Raw genomic sequence first — 25,930 nt, 5'->3', positions numbered from 1 at the left:
GAAACGAGTGCGACAGTAACCCGGCGGGAAAAAATTAAAATTGAATAATTTAAAGCCTTTCTCCTATATTGCAGCTAATTTCGTCAAATATCTTTCGTTTTTCACTGTTTTTTTGCGGTATTTTTTCATTTAACAATGCATTTTATGAATGTAGCACAAGAGAGAATGTTGCGCTCTAATTTCGCTTTTTATGCACAAAAGATCAGAAGAAAATGTTTAAAAACGGGCAAACATGCTTTCTCTCTTGTTCTACATTCATTGAATGTATTATTTTGTTAAAATACAGCAAAAAACAATTAAAAACAAAAGATATTTGACAAAATTAGCTGCAAAATGGGAGAAAAGTTTTAAAATATTCAAATTTAATTTTTTCCCGCCGGGTTACTGTCGCACTCGTTTCAACTGTGACCGGTTGTTTACGCTTTTCGAGATTTGTTTTCAAACTCCGCATACACTTCGACTTAACTCTCTTTTTTTCTGACAAGGATAATAACTGATCCATAAAAAAAAATTAGAGAATAATAACAAATATTTTCACTAACCGTACCCCACTTTATACCTGCACTTTGAGCTCAATTATCTCGGCTCATAGGTGAGATATCAAAATTTTGTCAATTGCTGAAATATTGGTTATATTATGGTGAACAATTTATCAGGTAAATGTTTTTGGATATCTTTTGAAGGAACCGAGATAATCAAGCTCAAAGTGAACGCACAGGTGCGCTTAAACAAGAGAAAATACGACAAAAACATTCTTGTGATATTCAGAATATTATTTGTACTCAATGCTTGCAAAACTCTGATTGGTCCGTAGGAGATTTTAACGGGCCGGGTCGCTATTTGTAGAAAAGCTGACTAAAAAAAAAATTCTAAAAATTGAACAAAAGCGTTCTATTTTTTGATTATGTTCTATTTTGTCTTGTTTTTATTAATACAAGTGATTCCCCTTTAAAAAATTCCAATTTTTTATAGAAATTTTTCAAGTTTTGTAGCCTTGCCAAGCTGGGCCGACCCGGGAACATTCATCATCCGGTCCGGTCCGGCCAGGGCCGTTGCAAGTATGCAATATTCCAAATCGCTGTCATACTTTTGGAAACAATGTGCACTAATTCCTTCACAGAGATAACATTTTATTGTAAAATTTCACAAATTTCGCGTTCAAATTTTGTGGCCTCCATTTTGTGGTGGCCTAGAATTCTCCTCGGCGCGAGTTCAAAAACAGAAGCAATGACATTCGTTGCGCCCACTCTAATTGGTTAAAAATCAGGAACTACACAAATTAAAATCACGAATTACACCCTCTAATCAAAACAAATTTGACAATCTCTGAGTGCACTAATTATGCCCGATTTTACACTGAAATTATGTTGGAGAATGTTTTTATGAGGTTAGTTGATGTCAACTTCAGTACAATCGTTTTCCGAATAACGTGCAATTTTTAATTTCAGGCACAAGATCAAAACACGATTTTCAGGTCTCCTCGCTTGGGCGATTGTTTCACGAGTGTTTACTCATTACAATATTCCCTTTTCAATCATTTTCGGAAATTGTAGAAGTACTTTTTAGACTCCTTCTTCTTCGCTTTATCTTCTCCTCATTTTTCTGCCCCGAACGCAATGACGTCATATCGCTTGCACCTCCTTTCTGTCCGAACGCGCAACGCCTACTTGCCAAGCTTTCCTCTTTCCTTCTAAAAGAACTACATTTATGTCTGTGTCTCTCATTTTCGTTCTATTTCCATCTTGTTATAACCCTGCCAACGACAACGGCGCTTCGGAAAAGAGAGAGTGCAGTTTATTACACATGAAAAGAGGAGAGTTGAAACACAAGCACAAAAACAAACCCAACAGAAAAACATTGTTGTTTTGACGAGACGCAGAGTCTGTTCGCGAGTTGGCAGACGGAAAAGACCCATTCCTTTTCTTTCTGCGTCTCCACGTATAGAACCATTTTCGTGAGGAACCTGTGGTCCTAGCCCTGCATCTCCTGCCATTTTTCTTTACTGTTTCTATTACCAGTAGGTTTTTGTTCCACTCGGAGGTAAACTTTCTTGTTCCTTTTATCTAATCCGTGGAACTGTGAGAGATAAAAGGAACTTTCTTAAAATGTTGAGAATTTTCAAATTCAGTGATTCAGAAATTAAAAAATTTAGAAACTTGTGATTGATTTAGAAACTCCAAAATCCCGATATTTCGAATTTCAAAAATACGAAAATTAAATTTTTTTGAATTTTGAATTAGGGAACCCGAAATTTGACAATTCAAAGATCCTACAATCCCAAAAATCGAACATAAAATATGAAAATCTCAAATTCGAAATTTCAAATATCTAAATTTCTGAAATCCAACATATCGAAGATCTCGGAGTTTTGAATTTCCATGTTTCCTAAATTTCTAACAAACTGAAATTTTGAAAATTAAAAATTTCATGATTCCAAATCAGAATCTCTGAAATATTTCTGCAATTAAAAAAAATCCTAAATTCGGAAATTTGGAAGTTCGAAATATCAGAATTTCAAAATTTGCAAGAATTCTAGCATTCAGAAATCTGAAAATCTCAAAGTTTCAAACGAAGATTTCGGTGTTTCAAACTCCCGAATTTCAAAAATTCTGACTGTCTAAAGATTGAAGATCCGAGAATTCCGAAAATCTCAAAATCTAAAGTCATAAAATTCCGAAATACGAAATTCAAAAAAACAAACTTTAAATTCGACAATCTCAAACACCGAGTAAGCTTTCCATGACGGGCGGGTAGCAAACGGGTAGCTGCTACCCGCCCGTACCCGTACCCGCCAGCTACCCGGCCGCTTGCTACCCGGAACTTTTTGTGTTTGCAGACAATGCGCGAAATTTGCCGACACTTCGATTAAATTTTTTTTCAAATTATTTGTTGACAATTTTTGTCGCTTATTGGTGTAGAAAATTGTTTTAAATTGAAAATAAAAATAATTCAGGTATGAAAGTTCATCAGCCAGTGAAAATGGACGAATTTGTTTCGGAAAGAAACCGAAAAATGCGCGCGAATTGTCGTCAAGTTGCGCGCATTGTCTGCAAACACAAAAAGTTCCGGGTAGCAAGCGGGTACGGGTACGAGCGGGTACGGGTAGCTGCGAGTACGGGCGGGTATATCGCTACTCGCATGGAAACCCTAACACCGAGTTCCAGAAACGCAAAGTTCTAAAATTCAAAAAATGAAGAACTCAATGTTTCAATTTCCCAAATTTCTGAAATTCTAAAATTCGAACATGGAAAGATTCCAAAATTCCAAAATTCTAAAATATTCATAAAATCCTAAAATCCTAAAACTCAAAGTTTTGGAATTTGAAAAGAACCGTAATGATCATCAAAGTTTACTTGTTTTCTGGGGTTTCCGTTGCATTTCTGTTTGGTTTTCGTCATTCATGATTTGTTTACAGTTCAGCAACGCCCGACGTAATGTCCAGCATTGAAGAAGAAATGGAACTTTTGAAAGAGAGCAACGATGAAGGACAACAAGAGCCCATTGTGGATATGGAGGCTGTTGCAGCAGAGCTTCTAGATGGGGAGCTGCTAGAAGGAGTGCTGCCAGGAGACAATGAGGTTGATTCGAATGCCTTGAATGAAGTACCAAATGGTGAAGAAAATGCCGTTGCCGAAGCTCTTGGTGGTGTATCGGAAGGAGACGGAGATCCAATTCCAGTAGTTGCGAAACCTGCTGAAGTTGTTGAAACTGTTGCTGTTGATAGTGGAGCTGAAGGAGACACCGACCCAGTTGCTGCAGTTACTAAAGTTGCTGAAGATGGTGTTGATGTTGGAGATGTAGCCCGAGCTGATAAAGCTGAAGCCGTTCAAGCAGGAGCCGCTGGAGCAGAAGCTGCTATCGATGGAGCTAAAGGAGACGCCAAACCAGTTGCTGCAGTTACCGGAGTTGCTGAAGATGGAGCTGCTGTTGGAGATGTTGTCCAAGATGATGGAGCTGAAGCCGTTCAAGCAGGAGCCGCTGGAGCAGAATCTGCTATCGATGGAGATAAAGGAGACGCCAAACCAGTTCCAGCTGTGGCTAGAGGTGCAGCAGCTGAAGCTGTAGAAGCTCGTCGTCAAGGTCGTCAACGCCGCCGAGCTCGTCAAGCATCGTTAGTTTCAAAACATTCCTTGAAAAATATAAAAATCATGAAAACCTTTTAGAAAGTCTTGGCTTAACGTCTTTGAAAACTTTAGAACTGATACTCGATTGTTCAAATTTTTCTGAAGTTACTGTTTTTCATCTAATAGAAGCTCACCTCTACCGTACTCTTTGAGCTCATTCACCTCGACTCCTGTGAATTTCGAGAAATTAAATTGAATATTAGTGATATTATGATTTCAAAAAAACCAGTTGACCAACTTGTGATATCTCCCACAAGAATCGAGATAATTGAGATCTAATTTCACAGTTTGGCTGAGCTTCTATTGGAGAAAATACTGTTTTTGTTAAAAAATTACTGAGCGAAAGAGAAAAAAATCTATCATATGACACCAAAAAAAGTACTTACAATATGAAATGTTCAGAGTTCAAGCCGATGATGAGGAAATCGAGGTCATTCGAGACGACTTCGAGGACCAAGGAGTTGTCCCAGAGTTGACCCTCCAGGCGAGCATTGAGAAGGCAGTCAGGAAGGCAACCCGGGAAATGAGAAGCGAGATTCGCGCTCTTCGAAACGAAGTGTCGCACCTGAAAATGCGTAACTACGTGGCCGACGAATTCGCGCGCCCGGGTTCCGGGAAAATAACTTCGGCGGAGTTGAACATCGAGCTGTACAGAAAATGTCTACAGGATCATTTGATGAGAAACCCTGCCTTGTTGTTGGCCGGAATGAACCAAGGAGTCGGTATGCCGTTGGCCCCAGGAGTCAGTCTGCCACTGGCCCAAGGAGTTGGCCTTCCACTGGTCCAAGGAGTTGGTATTTCAAATGGAGCCGCGGTCCCACCAGCTCAAGATGCGTCTACGAATGGAATCGAAGGAGCTGAAGAAGATGTCGAAGACGAAGAGGATATCAACGACGAAGAAGATGACGAGCTGATGGATGAAGAGGAGCCAAAGGAGGTGATCGATGTGGACGATGAGGAGCCGGCTCCAAAAAAGGCAAAAACAGACGAGTAAAAAGGTATTTAATTTAATTTTTTTTTGTATTGGCATGTTGGTTGATTGGTTAAAAAATAGTAACGCTGGTTAGTTGCAAAAATTTACAAAGAGAGGATAAGGAGCCAAAAAAAAAATAAAATCAGGTATTTAAATAATTTGTTCACTTTTTTTTCACACACAGTAGCTGTCAATGAGATATACAAAAACGAGTTTTCAATTGATTTTCACCCATTTTACCATTTTCATGAGTCTGGAGTTCGGCTGTCAAATTTCCGTTCACTTAAAACACTTTGAAGGTTGTAAAACATACCTAGATCAAAAATTTCGCTTTCATATTTTTGAGAATTACTAGCTATCACATTTTCAGTACAAAAACTGGCCAAACGGGTGTCTTTCAAAAATCGGCAAATATCTGAAAGACTAGGAATTTTCAAAAAATGCTGTGAATTCAAAATTTTCACCTAGATTTGTTTTACACTTTCCATAATGTTCAAAGTGTCCGGACACTTGATAGTCGAGCTCCAGACTCTTAAAGATGAGAAAATCAACTGAAAACATGTTTTTGTGTATCTGTTTGACCGGTACTGTAACTGAAATTTTACTGTAATTTTTTCACATGTGTGTTTTTTCAGAATCTTCATTTCCAACACCATCACGTAGACCTTCCTCCACCACCATCCAACTTCTGCTCTTTCAGCTCCCTATCGTCTCGTTCCCTTCTGCTCCTGCCTTCTTCCCATCACCCAAATATGTATCCCTTTTTTGCGAATCTCAAGATTTCGAAATTTATTTCATCCCTAACCTGCCTATCTCTTTTCACTTCGCTTCCACATTCTTCTTTTCTCTCCTCCCTACCTCCCGATCGGAATTTTCTCACTTCAGCGTGTTCTGAAATCATTCTACATTCGGTTCTAAACCCTCTGGTATATTTCATCCTTCCCATCACCCCATTTTTTCTGACATCTTTCTCAATCTTGAGACTTAGAAACTTATTTCCTCAACCAGCTCTTTCTCATCTCTCTCCACTTTGTCCCTAAATTTCTTTTCTCTCCCCACCTTCCGATCAGAATATCTTCTATTCTACGGATATTGAAATCATTCTACATTCGGTTTTCTACATTTTGGTATTCTTCTTTCTCACCATCATCTACACTTTTCCATTTGTTTCTGCTTCAAATTCATTTTCTAATCGGTTTTTAATGTTCTGGTATGCTTTTTCTCTCGTTGCCCATCATTTGTCTCCTGTTTTTTCTAATTCCCAAATTCCTCCTCCATTCGGTTCACATCAATTTTTTAGGTTTTTTCTTCCCATCATCCAAAGTTTGTCTCTAGCCTCCCATTCCTTCTTTATGTGTTCTACTAACTCCATTTCACTGATTTTCACGATGATCTTTCATGGTATGTATACCCTTCCCACCTCCCAAAGTCACAAAAAATTATCAACCCATCTCATTTTTTCTTATGATTCATTGGTTTCTTTTGGTATTTCTCTATGTGTCTATGTTCAATTGAATTTTTCGAAAAATAAAATGTGTGTCTTCAAAAAATTTTTTGCTCCTCTAACTTTCAGACTTACATCTTTATATAAGGTTAGAAACTAAGTCTTTGTGCACTTTTGTTTTCCTCGTTACTCTCAACTGAGCTAGAACAGAAACATGTGTGTAACGGGATATGGTATATAAGATGATAATGTTGTTGACAATAACCATCATTTGCCCTGCTCTCATTCCTCTTGCTAACGGGATGCCCCTTTTGACGCCCACTGTTTTTGGGTGAAATTTCTGTATGTTGTTTGTGTTTATTTCTAACCTGAAAATATCCGATATTTATCACCGCCTGGTGGAAGTTAACAAAGACAATGCCCTCATAGAATCACCATTGCAAATTGGGTTGGAAAGTTCAAGAACCAGGACTTTTCAATGAAAAATAAAACTTGTCCCGGGAAACCAGTTCTTCTAGATTCAGACAAGCTGAGAGATCTAGTAGAATAGGACTCTTTTCAATCTACTCGTGAAATGTCTATCACTTTAGGGACAACCCATACCACTATTGAAAATGAATTGTTAATGTTGGGAAAGACAGAAAAAGTTGGACGGCGGATACATCACCGTTTTGACCAGTTTTGATATTCAGCGGCGGGTGGACATGAGCATGCAACTTCTTACTCTACTCGAGAACTTTAAGCGGCTGAAATATATTATCACCATAGATAAAAAGAGGGTCATAAATACTAACCATCACAGGAAAGCCCAATGTCTTGAATTCGTTAAACAGCCAGTAGACGTCATCAAACAGGAATTTCACCCAAAAACAGTGGGTATAAAAAAGGGCATCCCGTTCACAAGCGGAATAAGAGCAGGGCAATTGATGGTTATTGTGAACAACTTTATCATCTTATATACCATATGCGGTCTCACATATATTACTGTTCTAGCTTAATTAATTGAAAAGAGGAAAACAAAAGTGCACAAAGACTAAGTTTCCAACCTAATAGATTTTATGCAGAAGGAGAACGAATATGGCATCAGTGAAAAGTTGATGTTTATGGAAAGGAAATTGTACAGTGATTCCAACGAATTATCTGACTTACAAGGCAAAAAATACATTTTCAGAAGAAGTGTTGGACCAGCACAATGACGTATTGTCAATAGAAAAATGAAATTCGAAAGACGAGGAGGTATGTTGAACTTACCAAGTTGCTTCAAATTCTATTGTTTGTCAACAACGGCAGTGAATTCTATCTTCATGAGAGGTTCGTTTACACCTTACAGTGAAAGGTTCTTTGAGTATTGTCCTTTTCGGAAAACGGTTTTTGTTTTCTTTTTTAAACTTTTGTCTGCATAACAGAGAACAGCCACTGTACTGTAGGTGAGGTATATAATAGTTGGAAGCTGTTGTTCAACAGTAGAACCGATACAGTCTTCTTTTTTTTGGCTATAAGCATCTCATCTGCATTTTCTTCATTTTAGTTGTTTACTCATTATTTTTTCAATTGAGTACCCTAATCGTCAACTTCACGATCAATTACCGTTCGACCTATAATAAAGAGGTACAAACTTTTAATTTCGAATCAGTTTTACTAGGCTCCTGACAAACATATAACGAATTTGATAACTGAAATTTTGTTTATCACAGTGTCCGAAGTGTTTTGTCAGTCGACATATTTTTGATATCTTGCATAGGAATTGAGATAACTGAGCGTGAGGGCATTTCTGTTTCAGGTTTTACGGTATCTCAATTCCTGTCAAATGTTTCGGAAAGTGGTCCACTAATAAAGTGTTCTTCATAATGTCAAAATCATTTTATTAGTTCATAACTTTCGAATAACTTTGACATGAACTTAGAAAACCTAGTTCAGGGTGCAACACCATTAGACGGTATATTATGGTTTTGATCTTCTGATTTTATTCTAATTTGAAAAATGTTTTGTACCCTAAACCTTTTCGAAATTAGCCAGACTATATGGTAAAAATTTTACAGAGATAATCAAGTGATTACTTCAGAATATGGATGATAAGAACACGGATGACACACAATCATCAAGCATGGAAGTTGGGTCAGAGAATTCAACTTTCTCAACAAACAAAATTTCATTGCAGTCAAACTCTGGAGGTATTATTATCTTTTAAAAAAAACGTCTAAAAATAATATTTCAGCCGAAAACGATATTGAGATGGCTGGACTTCATGGGCAAAATGCGGAAAAAGCTGGAATTGAAAACAACTACATTTTGATGGGTGTCCCTGCAATAGCGGTCGTGAAGCAATCATCAGAATTTTCGAGGTTTCATTTTGACAGTAGAGCTCCCGGAAACACAGCTATTGCTCATACAACTACTACCAACTCACAGCTAGTCCCGTGGTGAGTTTTACCTTATTTGTTTCAATGAAAGTTTACGCTGAGTGCCTTTTGCGCTCAATTATCTCAGTTCCTCAGAAATATATCAAAAAATGTTCAACTAATGAATTATTTATCACAATATAACCAAAATTTCATCAATTGACCGTTTTTGATATTTCTCATAGGAACCGAGATAGTTGAGCTAAAAGTTGACGGTTTGTGTGCGCTTTTATTAAAAGAAATATGGCATGCTTCTCTAGCGTAGCCTTGTTTTCACTACAAAAAAAGAATTTCAGGTGCAACTGCAAAAACTTGCCAAGGACTGATCCCAAAATCGCCCAACTCTCTCTGAAAGTTTCCGAACTAGAGGCTAAAATAATGGAACTGACTGGAATAGTAGAAGGAAAGGATGCTCAACTTCTCCAAAATGAAAGAATGTTCACGAATATGACTCAAACAATCCCGACCCATGTTCTTGAAAATGAATTGGCGAGCAGAAACAGGGCGGTTATGAACCAGATAGCTGGAATTCAAGAAGAAGTTGAAAACGGATCATCAACTGCCGGCGAGCCATCGCTAAAATCTGCAGAATTTAGCAAGATATTTAAAAGAAAAGGGGAAAAGGTAGCAGAAAACTAAAACCGGGTGATGGAAGATTGGATTAGAGTAGAAAATTGACCGGGAGTTAAAAATTGGGGAATATTCCTTACAATTGCATTCCAAATAGGGGCGGTGGTGAAGAAGAAGTCATCGGTACATTTATCTGAGAGAATAAGGGTCAGGTCTCCTAGGACAGTCGGAAATTCTTAAGAAAGAGGATAATTCTGGCATATAAGAGGCGTCACTAATCATTCTGCAGCATAAGTTTAGATTTAAGTCTACGATGTCTGATAGAGAAGAGGTCAAGTTGGGAGAGACGATCTTGATAAGAAGAGTATGAGATATTGCATTTCTGGAATACTTTACGGGTGAAGAAACGGGGATTCGAGTTTTTGAGAGAGTTTGGAATTGGGGGGAGGAGAATAGATTACTGAACAGTACTCAAGAGAGGGGAGTACGTAGGTTCTGAATAAGTGAAGGTAGAATGAGGGGTTGGAGGATTTGAAATATTTCAAAAATTGTTTGGATCGGAGAAGTGAAACAGCAACCGATTTGTTTATGTGTTGGGTGAACTTAAGTTTGGAGTCGGTAATAAGTCCTAGATGACGAATATTGTCAGAAGACTCAATAGCTGAGGAGGAGATGAAGAGGGGAGCGTGCTTGTTTCTTGAACCAAGGCGTAGAAGAGAAGTCTTTGTATGAGCTAGAGGAAGCTTATTGTTTGTGGCCCAGGTATCTAAAGTGTTGATTCCAGATTGTAGAAGGAAGGGATCATGGGAGTAGAGTTTTATGTCGTCAACAAAAGCAGAGAAGTGTAGACCAGTGGGGATACTTTCATTTCCTGTAGAAGTTATCAAAAAGTTGTCAAAATACAAAATGTTTGTTATAATATCACAATAATTTTATCATTTGATCTCTTTTTGATATCTTTTTCCAGGGACCGAGATAAATTGGCTTAAAGTTGGAATTTAGGGGTGCTATCAGAGAATGTACGGTATACAAGATAGACACTTGATTTTCTGACAACCTCAAGACTTTTCAAAAACAAGCACATTTTTTATTCCTCTCATTTTTTGCCAGTTGTTTCTTTTTTTGCAGGCTGTCTCTGCTTGTAAGAGTATCTTTCTTCCGAATTTTCTCACTTTTTGGATTTCAATTAGTGTATTACTGGCAGTATATTAATTTAATATATTGCAAAATTATTCAACACAATGACGACATTTTTCCATATCAATTTGTTTGAAGCCGTTATAAAATGTCGATAACATGGGTTACATATCCTTTTATCTGAGAGTTAATCTATTTAACATCGAGTTCCAAATGTTTCATCAAGCATCTTTCTTCTTTGAATCGAGCTTTTTTTCCTTTCGTCGCATTTATTTTCGTCGCATCGGGGTTGAATTCGCTGCGTAGCGACTCACCCTAATGTCAATTGAATTGCGAGGAGGATACGGCACGCCGCCTCGCACGCTGCACAGTGCCAGCCGTGTTTCTCTTATACCCCCTTCTTGACGTTTTCCGTTTTCTATCTTTCTGCGCCAGCCATACTCATTTCCTTTTTCATATTTGGCTCTCGTCTAGCTTATTCAAAGCAAATCATTTGGCGCGCGCGACGTCAGGGGTGAAACAGCGGAGCGTAATTGCCTTGTTGCTACTAGAATTTAGATTATGTATGCGCCAGCAATTGCTGGAGTTGATTTGGAAGTGGCGGACGGGAAGAAAACAGCCGATGGAAACACCAGCAACTCAGGACCTGACCAGTATGTTTTTAAATTACCGGAAGACCTGCATTAGAAGGGCCCTTAATAGGAGGGCTCCTTTGATAGAAGGGCCCTCCGAGAGAGATTTGGAGAAATAGAAGGGCCACCTACAAAGAAGGACCCCATCACAAATATGTGTTAAAATTGAAAAATTTCGGGAGTTCCACAATTTAATAGATATTTATTGAAACGCTATTTTATTTGCTCTTTTTTTTTGCTCAATTTTTGTGAAATTTACAGATTTTCATTCTTTTTAACAAATTTCGTCGAATTTTTCGGTAAAATATTTCGGGAGAAGGGCTGGAAAAACAAAAGGTCCCTCTCTAATTAAAGGGTCCCTGTAGTAGAAGAGTCGGTCCTTCTGATACAGGTTTTACGGTATCATTTTCGCAGTATTTAATACCATTCCCGCAATTCTTCTCTCTAGAATTCACATTTCCAGGATTGTCGCAGAAGCACTCAACAAGCCTGTGGCCGTTATCGCTTTGAATGATGAATCCGAGAAAAAACCATTGCCAAAGTTCAACAGGCAAAGTGAGTAATGTTTTCAAGATCACAAATAAGGACTAAATTAACATGTTCCAACAGTGCAAAATTTAACAAAAAACCAATTTAACAAAACCATTTTCTATTAAAAAATTGTTTCAGGGCCGACAGAATGACTCCGATTGCCATGGCCGTCATGAGAGCAACGAATGCTGTTTTGAGCAGAATCAAGTGAGCTTTAATTACCACTATAAAATGGAAACACAAATAGAGCGATTTATCGGTGTTCATTTAATGTCAAAAATTCATTTCCGGATTTTTAATGAGAAAAACAATTTCTGATCGATTATTCAAATAATCCGTGTTTTTGCAGAGCCAGAAGCACCGTGGATGACCGGATCGCGCTCAATGAAATGAGAAGAGGGTTTCTTGAAAATGATGTGGAACGGATCAACAATCGTTTGAACGACATCGAGAAAAACAATCAGGAAATGAAGCAAAAAATCGATTTTCTGGTACATCAATTGTTCGGAGGTAACGCCGGAGTTCTGAATGAGGTCATCCTCAACAGTGCTGCCTTTGTCGTCCAGAACTGTCAAGCTCCATTCTCTGGATTGGAACAAATCCAGCCAACTGATGCAAGTTTTGCTAGAACGTCAGGAGGGACATCTGAAAGAACACAGAAAAATGACGAGAAGGAGGAGTCGGATTCCGAAGAGGAAGCAGAATCCAACGACGATGAGGGAGAGTCAAGTGACAAGGAAAAGCCGGCTGCCAAGAAGGCGAAAACCAAATAGAAGATTTTAGATGGTTTTGCGTTCGTCATTTTATTGTTTATTGCCTTCTTGGAATACATGTTAATTTTTCGTGAATAAAGGTAATATTGTTGTCAACAATTTATGTCTGTATTTTCGTAACCAAAGGATCTTAACAGTTCCTTTCATACATTCTATTATATTTTTTTTCCAAATATCTACAGCTTGCACTTCATCCGCTTAGCTTTTCTTACAAGTTGAGTCTTTAGAATATTCATGCATTGCTCTGTTTTCTTTGCCATATCTCTCGACCTTTTGCTATTTTTTGCGATGACATCATCGGCAGATGTAAGTACGGTTATCCTACTATTCTTCCGATACGTACCTTCCCTTCTCCGTCTATAGACACAAGAGACGCAGACATAGAACACCAGATGCTCCGTGTGTTGCTCAGTGAAAGATTGCCCTAGCTCCCTTATATCTTTCATACAGTAATCCAAATTGACCTGACACTTTTCGATACAAAACATTTGTCTCAGAACTAAACAAAACCAGACTTTTTACAGAAAACAGCTTCAACTCCGAACGAATAATGGGCTCGAATACGCCAATCGAAGACAAGATAATTGTTAGACGAGCGAGCACTGCAAGCCTTCTGTCGGAAGATAAGCATAGAAAAATTTTGGGGACGGATAGTAGCGGAGTCGGGGCGGTCGGAGTCTCTGAGCCCTCTGGAATTGTCAAAAACGTGAATCACGAAAAATCGGCAACCCCACTGCAAAGTGACAAAGTTAAGTAAGAAGAATTTTAAGATTTTGATAGATTAGGAGTATCGAGATAACTAATCTCAAAATTTATTTTTTAGAGATATTTATTCTCAAATATAACACTTTAAATTTTCAGATTGATTTGTGCCATTAATGCAAATTCTACGAATGCAGCTAGTGGTGGAGCTCCAATGACAGGAGAACAAAAATCAGGAGGGAGCAAAAGCAAGGAGTATGTTTAAATTATTAAGATAAACGCTAAAAATATATTCTAAAACACTCCCGAAAAAATATACAGTAAATACTCTCGTACATGCAAATGCCACTACCTACAGTACCGATCAATAAAATGGACAAAAACGTCACTGCTTTTCAACGTTTTCAGTATAAAGAAAACGTAAAAACAAGATGTATTTTACAAATCGGCAAATAGCTGGAAAGCTAGAAATTTTCGAAAAAATTTTTGAACGCGAAGTCCTCAATTTAAGTTTGTTTTATATTTTCTGAAGTTCTCAAAGCGATCGAAAACTTGACAATATAGCTTCACACTCCTGAAAATGGTCAAAATCAACTCGTTTTCGCATATCTTATTGACCGGTACTGTATGTGCACTTTAAGCTTACCGATCTCTATTTCAGTGAGAGGTTATCATTTAAAACCAAAACGTGTCGATTTCGACTATTGGCTATATTTTGATATTTTTATGTAGTAGAAATTTTGTAAAATGAGCTCAAAGTGTAGTGTGCCGTTTTCACAAAATGTTTCAAACAAAAAAACATTTCAAAATTTCAGATTGTTTTGTATGGATATGTTTGAAAAATAATTTGAATTCTTCAAACCTTTTTATTGTTTTCTCTTTTTTGTTGAAAAAGTTATAATCATTAGAATCGTTTTCAGAGAGGACGCCGATATAATCGAGATTGTATGTACACGTGATTCGTCTGTGCTTCAACGACTCGATAAATGAGACCAGGAGTTACAAAAACTTGAGGATGAGATTGATGCGTTGGAGAAGGCCACTTGGAAAGCAGAAGAAAACGAGACTGTACTCGATAGCCAGTTATTCAAACTTCAGTTGAATATCCAACTACACTATCCTACTATTTATTACAGAACAAATTGGCAAGCATGGACCTGTCAATCTGGGCTGGTTCCCGTCTCAGATGATGGAGCCGGACATTCATTCGGTGCCAATGCTGGACCTTCATCGAGTGGGACTGTGTTTGATGATCACGGAAACGCCTGCGAGGTGAACAACAAGTGTAACGTCATGGATGAAGATGAAACAATGAAAGCCGATGAAAAGGACAAAAGAATTGAATCCGTCAATGAGCCAGCGGTAAAGAAATCAAAAATGAAATAGACGTAGTTTATGCTATAAGCTATTTGTTGCTCCGACTTTACCGACAGTGGCTAAACAAATCATGAAATTCTCATTTTTCCTTCAAATTCAACGCTATTCTCTTTTGTATTACGAAATTCTGAAACTGTTTTGAATACTATAACTACTTTTGTTGCTTCACTGCTTCATAACTCACGAAACGACTAGGGACGTTTTCATTTGTTCTGTCATTTTCCGTTATTAGTGAATGATTTTTCAAGAAAAAAAATCAAAAACTTCTCAAAAAGTTCGGAATTTTCAAGCTCTCGAAAAAAGCACGCTGTCCGTGATACACTTTTTGTTTCCCAAAACTACACAACTTTTTAAACGAAATCTAACTTCAGACTTCCACGAATATCTACATTGAGCCTTTTCTAATTATGTTAAAGTTTATTTTCTTTTATTCGCTTGAATTGGTTTCATTCCCAACTTCATCCTACCGTTCCTATCAACCTTTTCGAACAATTCATTTTTTATTGCTCATTTATTGGTATTTTGGAAGCTGCCCAAACCAGTATTATTATTTTTTTTTGTTTGATCAATTAATACTCTCAATCCATTGTCTATGGTCATTGAGTCTGAAAACTGTTGGTGGAATAAATATTTAAAAAAAAACACACAAAACCATCTAACCTCATTTCCAAATCACCGGAAAAGGAACCAGTAAGAAGAAAACTAGAGATTCTTTCAGATCAGGTTTGGGTGGGGCAGAAAATTATCGGTTACAAATTTTTTGCGGACGAAAGATTGATAAACAGAAACTTTAGATAAGGTGTTGCAACAGTTTTGAAAGTGAATCATCTTGTTGGGTATGATTCACTGAGGTTAGAAGACGGAAGAAAACATGTGAATATAATATGATTTGAACTTTTTCTATTGATTTTGAAATTTGGAATTAGACGTAAGGCTTCTAGATGCTTTCTGTTTATGTTTCAGCAACTTTTTACAGCAAGATGAGCACGTGAACTTCACCTGACTTTTCTGGTGCTCTCTTTTCTGTATCTAGTTTGAACAAGACATGATTAAACCTGAATTGATAATCTAAACAGGAAGATGTACAGTACTAAATTATTTTTTCCCCAAAAACAACGAGTTTGACTCTTTTAGAGATTTTTTATTTTCCCAGTTTTCTTTCAACACTTTAGTTTTGTTTTAATGTCTGACCTTTGACCTGAATGCTGATCAAAATGTGGCAACACTTTGCTATTGCCCTAACTGCCTAAAATTTGAAGTTTGGTCTAGTTAAACACCTAAAAGTCAGACTAATATTTCGTGAGCACCGGAAATTAAAAATGGTGAAAATAGGAATCACCCCTATGCCCTCAAGTGATCTGTCCAATGATCGTAACCCAGCAAATTGTAGTTGCTGACAACCAACTACGATTATTTCTGTTTTTCGCAGAAAGTGATCTTTCGAACTGAAAAAAAAGTCTTCTACCATTGACGCTTTATAAGATCATTTAACATATTATCCATTATATACAAAACACATGTTGTCACCAAAAACCAATACCATTTTCAATAAATAAACACCAAAAGTTTAAAATGACACATTCAAGTTTGGACAAAAACGACGTGTTGACAAGCATGAAAAAACCCCTCCCGACATTTTATGAGATCTTTGTTGTGTTGTTCAGTTCTGGAACAAGCCCAGCGGTCGGAAACAGGTCGTGCACGTTTCGGAGAGTTTACTGCTACAGCACTGAAAACATGATAAGTTGTTGATTGTGAGAGGCTAGACTCCACGATTATTTCTTATCACCTCGTATATCATGACCAACTCTCCTTTCGGCAAGTCGTTCGGAGTTGGTGTGACGAAGAATGGTCCGAAGAGTTCGGTTTCTGATCTGGAAACAATTTATAGAATTGATGTCATGTGTTCCTCTACAAAGCATCAGGTTCGAGTTCCAAACATCAAGGAGAAAAATTAAGTACTAACTACGATTCCATTTTTTGCAGTTTCCTGATCCAAACTAGATTATTTCGCATTGGAACGGAAAGGTTATGACACACACCAGCAAATCCTAAAGAGAATAAGCGTGCAAAAAATTTTGCAAAAAAAGAATATATCTCATCAAAAATCATGAAAGAAATGTCACGGTTCTAGAAGAAGGTTCTGAATTCTTCCAAAAGATTCATATTTGAATGGTTTTTAGAAAAAAAAAGTTTTAGTATTATTTCCGATAATCTACAATAATTGTAAGGGGCCAGCCCGTTTCAGCTTATGTTTATGAAATTTTAGAATCTTTGGGTTGTTAATGGCCTGTATCTTTTCGGGAATGTTTAAAATAATCAGAATTCGATTTGACGGACACAGTATTATGCAGTAAACTAAAAATAACTCCCTGAAAGCAGCAAAAAGTTACCGTAAACACTCTAAGAAAACGTCACTTCTAACTTCTAACTTTAACCCAATTTATCTCGGTCCCTGTGAGAAATATAATAAAATTGTCAGCAAACAAAATATTTTTCATATTATGATAAATCTTTTGTCAATTTGACCACTTTTTGCTATCATTCAAAGGAATCGAGTTATATGGGCTCAAAGTTGCCGGTTTGAGACGCGTTCTGTTAGAGTGTTATTAGAGCCCGAAAAATAATACATTGAGTACATTTTTAAGATCAGAAGTTAATTAACAAGAATTCTAAGAGTTTTCTTAGAAGCTGCTTCACATATTTGAGATTTACCCAATTTTAATAAAATCAACTTACTGTACAAAGTATACACCCTTTTTCTTCAAAGCTGCTAACGCGTACTTATGGATGATTCGTGGCTGCGGATCGACAATTGCGATTACTTTGTCCTTCAGCTGTATGATCTTTCCATCACTGAAATTATCAAAATTTGAAAAAAAAAACTGGGTTGAAAAACCAACTCACCTTTCATAGAATTTCTTTGACTTTTCCGACTTCTTAATTGAATCATCTTCCTCAGCTGATTCATTGGAGTCGATTGACTCGATCGGCTGCTTCAAAATACTCTCCATCATGCTCATGAACTCGTAGGCAGTGTAATCAATCGGGCTTGGCACCGAATTCCACGATGAAGCCGATGATGATGGGCCCGGCGAGCAGTACCGTTTCGGCGAGTCCATTTGATAGGCGTTGCTCATCACGCTCATTCGTTTCATATTGAAGCTGAAATTTGGCAACAATTTTTCAATTTGCTTTTCAGTTTCAGCGAAACGTAGGGGAGTGATAAGGAAACGTTGTGAAGTGTTTCCGAAGGAAGAAAGCGAGGTGCTGTCTAAATAAGAAGGTCAAAGTACACATAGAAACGAATCGAGGAAATCTGGAGCAAAAATGGAAAGTGGGTGAAAAAAGGAACAAGGTATAGTGAGAAAAGGTATAGTGAGAAAAGAAATAGTCAGTAATGTCAACTGATAGCAGTATCAAAAAGGGCTCGTGTTGTGTTTTTGTTGACAAAACAAGAGTGTTTACAACCGACAGTTCACATGAAAGAGTATTGTTGCAAAATGTGTTTTCTTGGATTCTTAGATGTTATGAGAAACGAAATTTAAAAACTGAAACATACGTGAAAGATTGAAAATCTATTTTTTCGTAGCCTATAATTTAGACATTCGATCATACGATTTTCTAAGAAAGAACCCACGGAAGGATATGTGGGAAGAAGATTGACTTTTTTCTATTCCAGATGGCCTTTAGAGTCAATTTTGTTTACCCTTCGAGATGCACGTATGTATGCAGAATAGTTGACCAGAAATTATTAATAGCGATTCGGTTTCACTGGTTTTCGTGAACTTTTGAGCTGGAACGACTGAGAAACTGGCATTTTAAGATAGAAGCAGGGGAATGCAGATTAAAATTGCTCTTAGATCCAATCAAAATGTGATGAAACGACACAAGGGGAACTCGGACTGGTATAAAAGGGGAAGAAGAGAGGGGAAAATGAGAGAGGTGTCAACCAATGTGAATGCCAAAGCGCCCACTCTTTTGCTCAATTGGAAGAAGAGGGGAAAAGTTAAATGAAAAAAATCTCAATCAAAAATGTTGCACTTTCATACATTATGAATGTTCGGTGTGTGCATCGTGTAACGCATCAAAGCACGATTAGACACTACTCTCAATCTAATTCCTAGGATGAAAAATGGGAAGAAGAAAATAGAATGGAGAGAGAAACACTAGAGACCAAGAATACAATATGATTTCACATGAAATGTGGTGGTGGTCAATGAGGCCAAAATACCCTTTTGATCAATTCCAAAAATGATATCACACCAAACATTTCCTCAGGTCTTTCATTCCGGAACAAGTGGGATTTCTCATAAAACGGAAATAAGGATGTGCATCTATCCTCTAGTCAGAAATAACTTGGAGTTTATGCATTGCTTTCTTCAATAATTGTGCTGTTTGGTGTCATGTTGGTTATAGAATTAGAGTGATATTACTATTACTAATCTTTTTTCTACAAATCCTACTTAAAAACATTTTGAAAAAGTGTTCAAACCTGATCGATCTTACCAATGTTTCTCTTAAATGTCGAAAGGGCGTATGTAGTTTCTGATTGTTCAGACCAGAAAGAAAAGGTAGATTAGTCTAGACTAGACGTCTATGCAAAATGGCTCCGATGCTCACGGAAATGGCGTTCAGGACAAAAAGTAGTTAATATTTACGACACTAAACGCTCGCTTCTCGGATACGTGCTTCTCTCTCTCTCTCTCTCTCTCTCTCTCTCTTCGCATTTCACATTCTGAACTTTTGAACTGAGAATGATCTATGGATACAGAACATGGTTAATCTGTTTTTGATCTTTCTCTCTTTCGCTGTTCGCGACAAAACGCAAAAAAATATAATCACCTGCGGGTTGAGCTTCTTCAACAGATTATGTATTCTCGGAGAATAGAACGTTACATTTATTGTCAGTTGTTGAAATGGCAGAATATTAAATCATGAGACAATGGGAAAAAAATGGAACAGTATGAAAATGGAGGAAGAGAAAGATGGAAAAAGTGAAATGCAACGTCATATTGGAATGGAAAATGGACAATGTAAACATTTATCAGATTCATGGGAGTTAATAGTACTCCTGGTCCGGGCGTTGACCTTCGTCCATCAAGTGGTACGGGAAGACGACACGGAGAATTATATAAACCAAACGGCGGACGAGAAGAATCACTGAAAATTGACACTTTGAAAAAAAAGTAATGAACTTTTGGTCTGTGTTGATATCGTTTTTTCCCAATAGGAAAACGATTGAACGGCAGTCGCTCTTTTGATTTTCTGGTTATCTTTTTTCATAACATCATTGGTCAGAATCAACACATCAGTTATAAGGAAACTCCGATAGAGCTTAATGTTATTTTGATATAGTGGGCAATGTAACAAATTAAATAAAAACACACATATTCTGCAAAACTACATGCTAGGAAAGGGGGAAATGAAACTAAAAAACAGCTCAGAATGACTAACTGTGTAATTGTCTCAATTAAGTTAAGGCTAGAACTTTTTCTAGCTGTCAAAGAGTGGGAATAAAAATGAAAAATTAATATTTTAAGTGTTTCTGTATAACAGTGAAAAAAATGTTAAAAATCAGAAATTCATGAGAAATTGCAAAAACATTAATAAACAAGGAATTGAGAATTTGATTTCAAAATTTAACCAGGCTTCATTTGAATGGTTTTCTATCTCGAAATTGTGAAAAATGTATAAAATTAATTTGAAAAATCCTTGGAGATAATGATAATGAATTCATCAGTTGACAATGTTTCGATATCTTTCACAGCAATCAAGATAATTGAGCTCAAAGTTGACAGTATTGGTGGGCTCTATTATAGAAAACACATGCATTGCGCGCCATAATTATAGAGCCACTTCAATTTTAGTCTGATATCCAAGAAAGTTTCAGAATCCTTTCCGATGGTTATAAATATTATTATTTGAATCTGAAAATGTAAAGAACATTCAATTATAGATAGTGAAGCAACGGTTTGAAAAAAATGAAAAATGTCAAAAAAAGCCATTTTTCAATTATAGAGCCACTTCAAAAATCTTGCCATCATCACAATTTGTTCACTGTAAAAAGCTGATATTCAGATTTTCCACTAAAAATTGATGTTTCCAAATCAATTTCCAAACTGATTTCAGTAGAAAAATTTTCTGTTATAAATGATTTTCGAAATTTTTTTCACAAAAAATGGAAGGTTTGCAAAAAACACTTTTTGCTTTTTCCAAATTTTTTTCAGGATTATATAAGGTTTGTCAGATTGTTCATAAGAACCTGTTAAACATTATCAAATGCATTATTTAGTCTACCAAAGCACATAAAGTACTGATCAAAAGGTGCAAACGTTTATCATATAAGTTTATTGAAGCTAACTTAATGTAAGTCGAAAATATAGTAAATATGACGGAATACATTTGAAGCTTCTCAGATTTATTTACCATAAATAGAGCTTTAATTTCTTAGTTGGCAAGTTTTTATCATGACTCCATCCAAAAATGTTATTTTGCTCCGACGTGTCGCGAACGTTAACTCAGAACTGTCATCTGCAGTTCTCGCTTCTTTTGTTTCTAGAGCTGTATCTCGTTTGTATGAATTTGTACAAGAAAGTTGTCAACTACAAAAATAAAGCTCTATTTTTGTTTTATATTTCTAGGAGTTTTCAACCCTATACGACAAAGTATGTTACTTTTTCCAAACTCTCAAACATGGTGTTTTTTCAACTAAGAAAAGGTCAGTATATTACTTTTGTTCTACAAACATACTGTGTCGTATAGGGTTGAAAATTTCTAGAAAACATTTCCAAAAATAGATCCAAAAATAGATAAAAAGCAAAAAGTGTTTTTTGCAAACCTTCCATTTTTTGTGAAAAAAACTTCGAAAATCATTTGTAACCGAAAATTTTTCTACTGAAATTAATTTAGAAATTGCTTTGGAAATATCAATTTTTAATGGAAAATTTGAATATCTGCTTTTTACAGTGAAGAAATCGTGATGATGGCAAGATTTTTGAAGTGGCTCCATAATTATGGCGCAGTGAAAAATTGTTTTTTTGACATTTTTTCATTTTTTTCAAACCGTTGCTTCGCTATCTATAATTGAATGTTCTTTACATTTTCAGATTCAAAAATGATATTTACCACCATCGGAAAAGATTCAGAAACTTTCATGGATATCAGAAAAATTACAAAAAATGAAGTGGCTCTATAATTGTGGCGCGCAGTGTATATTAACAATGCAGCCCTATAAAAGCAGTTCCGCATTTTTAAATTTGTCTTAAAATTTTAGAGTATACTAAACAAAATTAGCAGTTTAGTTTTTTGATTGCCAACTTTTTTGTGGCTACTTTAGTTTTTGAGTTATGCGCCTTCAAAGTTGAAAGTATCAGCAAAGATACGTCAATTGTCAATTACAAAAAGTTCAAAGTTTGAGTTCAAAATTGGCGGTTTTGAGAACTTATATTAAAGGAATTACGGTATTTCTTCAAGGTTTCATTTCATCTTGTAGAATTGATGAACTATATATTTGTTTACGTTTTCCATTTCCTCTTCTTAGCTCACCAATACAAATACTAATTAAGACCATTGCAATGATGTGAACGTGGAACCAAGTGCGTGGCTTGTTGACTACAGTAATCTGTCCATGAGCTGGTCCCTCGGTTCTGATCAAGTGGAGATCCATACAATCCACGTTCTCCATCAGCTTGCAGCTCAATTTTATCTCGTGGTGGACCACACTTGCTTTCAAGTTGATTGGACGACCGTTACAACGGCTCAACAAGATACTTGCTCCCGGGTACGAGATATCGACGAATAAGTGAACTGCTTCTTCTGGTGACCATTTTAGGGTGCTGAGGATGTCTAGTGGGGATCCTCTGTAAACGATTCCAGTCTCGTTCCCAAATTCAAAAAAGATAGTTCCATTCTCATTGAAGTGCATTGGAAGTGGTTTCACTTGGTCCTCATAGTGGATTCCCAATTTGGCCTCGTTCATCATGTTGAACGCGGAAAGGATTTCATCCGAGCTGACCTCTTTCTCAAGTTTCCGACCGTTGATGGAGGTGACGCCAATAAAGAGCAGAAGGACGGCATGGAAGCGCATGCCTCTGTGAATAATAATATTTAGAAGGAAATTGGATGAGAGGCGATCTCAGACCCCGAACTCGAGACCCCGAGATCGTCTGTAATGGAAGATTTAGAAAGTTATTTTCATATCATTGAAAATATTGATCCCGTAAGTACTCCACTGGACGGTCAACCTTATACTTAGAGCTGAATTATCTCAATTTCTAAAAGAGATAACAAAAATCTATTGACTGATAAAATGTTTGCCATTATATCCCAAAAATGTTATCAGTTGTCACATTTTTGCTATTTCTCATAGAAATTGAGATAAATTAGGTCAAAGTCCACGTATTAGGTTGGATGGAAAGTAACTGTCCATTTTTTAATGCGTGAATAACACAAAAGCAAGAAATATCAAAGATTGGCAGTATGCACCGTCGTGGTCCAAGACATGCTGACAACATGAAGGTAACTTGTGGATACCATACCTCCTAAAGCCGGTGGCCAGATTTATCTCATCTACAGTATTGAACTATTTCCCTTCAGATGACGATGCATATCTCCTATTAATCAATAATGAATAGACCCAACCAGTAGTTTGAAGGGGCGTAAAGAAAAACCGTGCAGCTAAAGCGGTCCATGTCTTATTTGACTTTCCGTGGAACATAGGATCTCGCTTTAATTAAGGAAAGTCAATTCAGTCATAAGCCGCTTTTGATGGTTGACACTCTACGTTCTTTAAACTCAAGTTTTGATTCTTACATTATTGATTGTTTGGAGATGTGTAACGTCATCTGGAGGGAAAATAATTTTACACTGTCAATGAGATAAAACGGCTTTTTGTGTGTTATTCATGAATTAAAAAAAGGACAGTTACGTTCCTTCCAACCTAATATAATGGTTCCTTCTATTTGACTGTGGCCAGTAATTAGTCGAAAATCCGTCATACAGAGCATGGATTCTGCAACAAAAAAAAAGGAAAAAAGTGAGCAAATTTGAGAGTTGACAATTTTTTGTATACCAAACATTGTATATATCAAAGTGTCGGCTATCAAGGTTTATGAGTGAAATGAGCATACTATCCTATTTCGTTTGAATAATCAACTTTGCAGAAATCGACTACAGGGAACCACAGAACAAAAATTTCAGCAGCTCTCATATTTGGAGAAAATGAAAGCTGACTACTGGTAGATGGATGCCGGAATCAATGAAATGAATAGAAAAAAAAGGAAATTGGAAAGAAAGAATATTGGGAGCCCGAATGTGAATGGGAAAATAAAACCATAGGGGTCTCTGGTTGATTTACGGAGGAGCCCTTTTCAATCTTAGATGCTTTTTTCCCTACGAATACCAAAAATCAAGCAGCGCGTCAATTTTGAAATGTCAAGTCGAGTGCATTGGAAAAATACACATCTCATTCTCTTTTTTGGAGATTGGTCGTTCTTTTTCTCTTTTTGAAACGGACTCTTAGAAATAAAAAAGAGTAGGAGGACACCGAAAATGAGAACGATTAAATTGCTTCTTGTCAAGTGTGGTTCGTAAATCAAAATGGCATGGAATGGAAAAAGAAAGAGACCAAACGATGCAGAAATGGGATTTATTGGCAATTTTGTTTCGTTGCTTTATAAGGGTACGGTAGCTGAGAATTCAAAATATGAAGAATTTGAAATATTATGAAACAAGAGATCATTACAGTTCAAAATTGTATCAGTCCTAAACAAATTTGCGGAAAATTTGAATGTCAATATTTGGATCATTTCGGGGTTTTCAGCTGCAAAAATAATTGTCCTTAACAATGTGTGAGAACGGATTATGAACTTTTCAGGCATTTTTCCGTAACTAATACTATCACATTAAAAGTTCGCTTTCAAAAAAGAAAGAAAAATTTCAAAGTTTCAAATTTCTGGGTGGTTCATTCTCTTCGTTTTCAAAAAAAACTATTTAATAGAAAGCAAGGAATGTGAGAAAAAACCGGAAAAACAAAACGAAAAAATTGTAGCCTGTCAGATGTGATTCTCAAATTGAAGCTTCACAAAAATTACAGAGACAACTGATTGATTTACGGCGGACATCGTGGTGCTCAAATAGAAAACGTGAAGGAAACACTCAGAGAACATCATTAAAAATGAAAATCTAGATTTCGAGAAGTTCACTTACCGTAATCAGATAGAGTCAGCTAATAAAATATTTATTATAATGCCGAAAATAGTTTGACCACTTTTTGATATCAAGCACAGAAATTGGCATAATTTGGTTTAAAGTTGAAAGAACGGGGGTTGAGTTAGAGTGTTTAAGTGACCCTGTATTTCCTTCAACATAACATCTAAAACATGTATATCTCGAAAGCGCTGTTTTTCAAAATGAATTCTGCATTTTTATCTTTCGAAGAATCCAAGATTGTTGATATCAAAGTGACTTACAACATTTGGAGGAATGATAATTTTCCACAATAACCCTAACTGTGATTATGAGACGACAAAGAAACTTCTGCCAACAGAATTGTAAATAGAAAGTTAGAAGGCTGGTTTAAAAAGATATAGAAAGATAATAAGAAAGAATTCTCAAGGTTTAACTTAAAAAAAAATATATAGAAAAAACGGGACCTGTCAAGTATTTGAATCAAAATTTTGAACAAGATATAGAAGAGTGGTCATATGAAGATCGACTTTACATAAAGTGAAAGCATGATTCTATAATGTGGCATGGGATGATTAAATGGGAATCTCCATAGAAGCAAATAGAAAAATGTGCATAGAAAAAATACGTGAGGAATGGGGACCACACTAAAGAGATTTTAAAATTCATTTTTGCTACATTCTCAGCAGGATAATTTCTCAGGGTTCAGGAACAAAGTGAAACAATTTTTTGTACAGTGAAATTCAGAAAATAAAAGGAAAAGAACATGCTAAACAATATTTATTCAATTCACTTATCAAAATCAGTGCCCACAGATAAAATGCGAACGGATCCGTTACGGGTGCTCAGCGTTCGCGCGCGGTCAAAATAAAAACCGCATACGGACCGCACGCGACCCGTTTTCAGAAAACCACAACGCATTGTTCCGTATTCCTCCGTATTCTGTCCGTTCGCGGACAAACGGATCCATTCGCGAATCAGACAAAGGTTTAAGTTCGCGAACGGATCTGTTTGTTTATCCTTCGCAATCGGATCGGATACGGAGTTCGCAAACGGATAGAATACGGAGAAATACGAAAT

At 36.6% G+C, this 25,930-nt stretch overlaps 5 protein-coding genes across 5 annotated transcripts; 3 read left to right on the top strand and 2 right to left on the bottom strand.

Annotated features, from left to right (window-relative positions):
• Positions 1–3,434: 3,434 nt before the first annotated feature.
• Positions 3,435–5,118, top strand: CBG27954 (the record flags this gene model as incomplete). The annotated part of the gene is made up of 2 exons (XM_045240243.1): positions 3,435–4,111; positions 4,527–5,118. The coding sequence occupies 2 exons, from the start codon at positions 3,435–3,437 to the stop codon at positions 5,116–5,118; spliced, it is 1,269 nt and encodes a 422-aa protein (XP_045099686.1).
• Positions 5,119–8,773: 3,655 nt separating this feature from the next.
• CBG27953 lies at positions 8,774–12,583 on the top strand (the record flags this gene model as incomplete). Its single annotated transcript, XM_045240242.1, has 6 exons — positions 8,774–8,961; positions 9,237–9,480; positions 11,206–11,300; positions 11,743–11,838; positions 11,949–12,017; positions 12,160–12,583. 6 exons carry the CDS (start codon positions 8,774–8,776, stop codon positions 12,581–12,583), a joined length of 1,116 nt encoding a protein of 371 aa, XP_045099685.1.
• Positions 12,584–13,133: 550 nt separating this feature from the next.
• CBG27952 lies at positions 13,134–14,671 on the top strand (the record flags this gene model as incomplete). Its single annotated transcript, XM_045240241.1, has 3 exons — positions 13,134–13,336; positions 13,445–13,540; positions 14,422–14,671. The coding sequence occupies 3 exons, from the start codon at positions 13,134–13,136 to the stop codon at positions 14,669–14,671; spliced, it is 549 nt and encodes a 182-aa protein (XP_045099684.1).
• Positions 14,672–16,424: 1,753 nt separating this feature from the next.
• CBG15530 lies at positions 16,425–17,811 on the bottom strand (the record flags this gene model as incomplete). Its single annotated transcript, XM_002645373.2, has 3 exons — positions 16,425–16,536; positions 17,402–17,518; positions 17,570–17,811. 3 exons carry the CDS (start codon positions 17,809–17,811, stop codon positions 16,425–16,427), a joined length of 471 nt encoding a protein of 156 aa, XP_002645419.2.
• A 1,913-nt stretch (positions 17,812–19,724) lies between these two features.
• CBG15531 lies at positions 19,725–22,751 on the bottom strand (the record flags this gene model as incomplete). The annotated part of the gene is made up of 2 exons (XM_045240240.1): positions 19,725–19,825; positions 22,211–22,751. The coding sequence occupies 2 exons, from the start codon at positions 22,749–22,751 to the stop codon at positions 19,725–19,727; spliced, it is 642 nt and encodes a 213-aa protein (XP_045095720.1).
• Positions 22,752–25,930: the final 3,179 nt, after the last annotated feature.

This window comes from Caenorhabditis briggsae, assembly GCF_000004555.2.
Source record: "Caenorhabditis briggsae complete genome, chrX, whole genome shotgun sequence".
In the NCBI taxonomy this organism is placed as follows: Eukaryota; Metazoa; Nematoda; class Chromadorea; order Rhabditida; family Rhabditidae; genus Caenorhabditis; species Caenorhabditis briggsae.
Note: the sequence above shows the minus strand (reverse complement) of the source record. Positions and strands in the feature narration are given on the sequence as shown.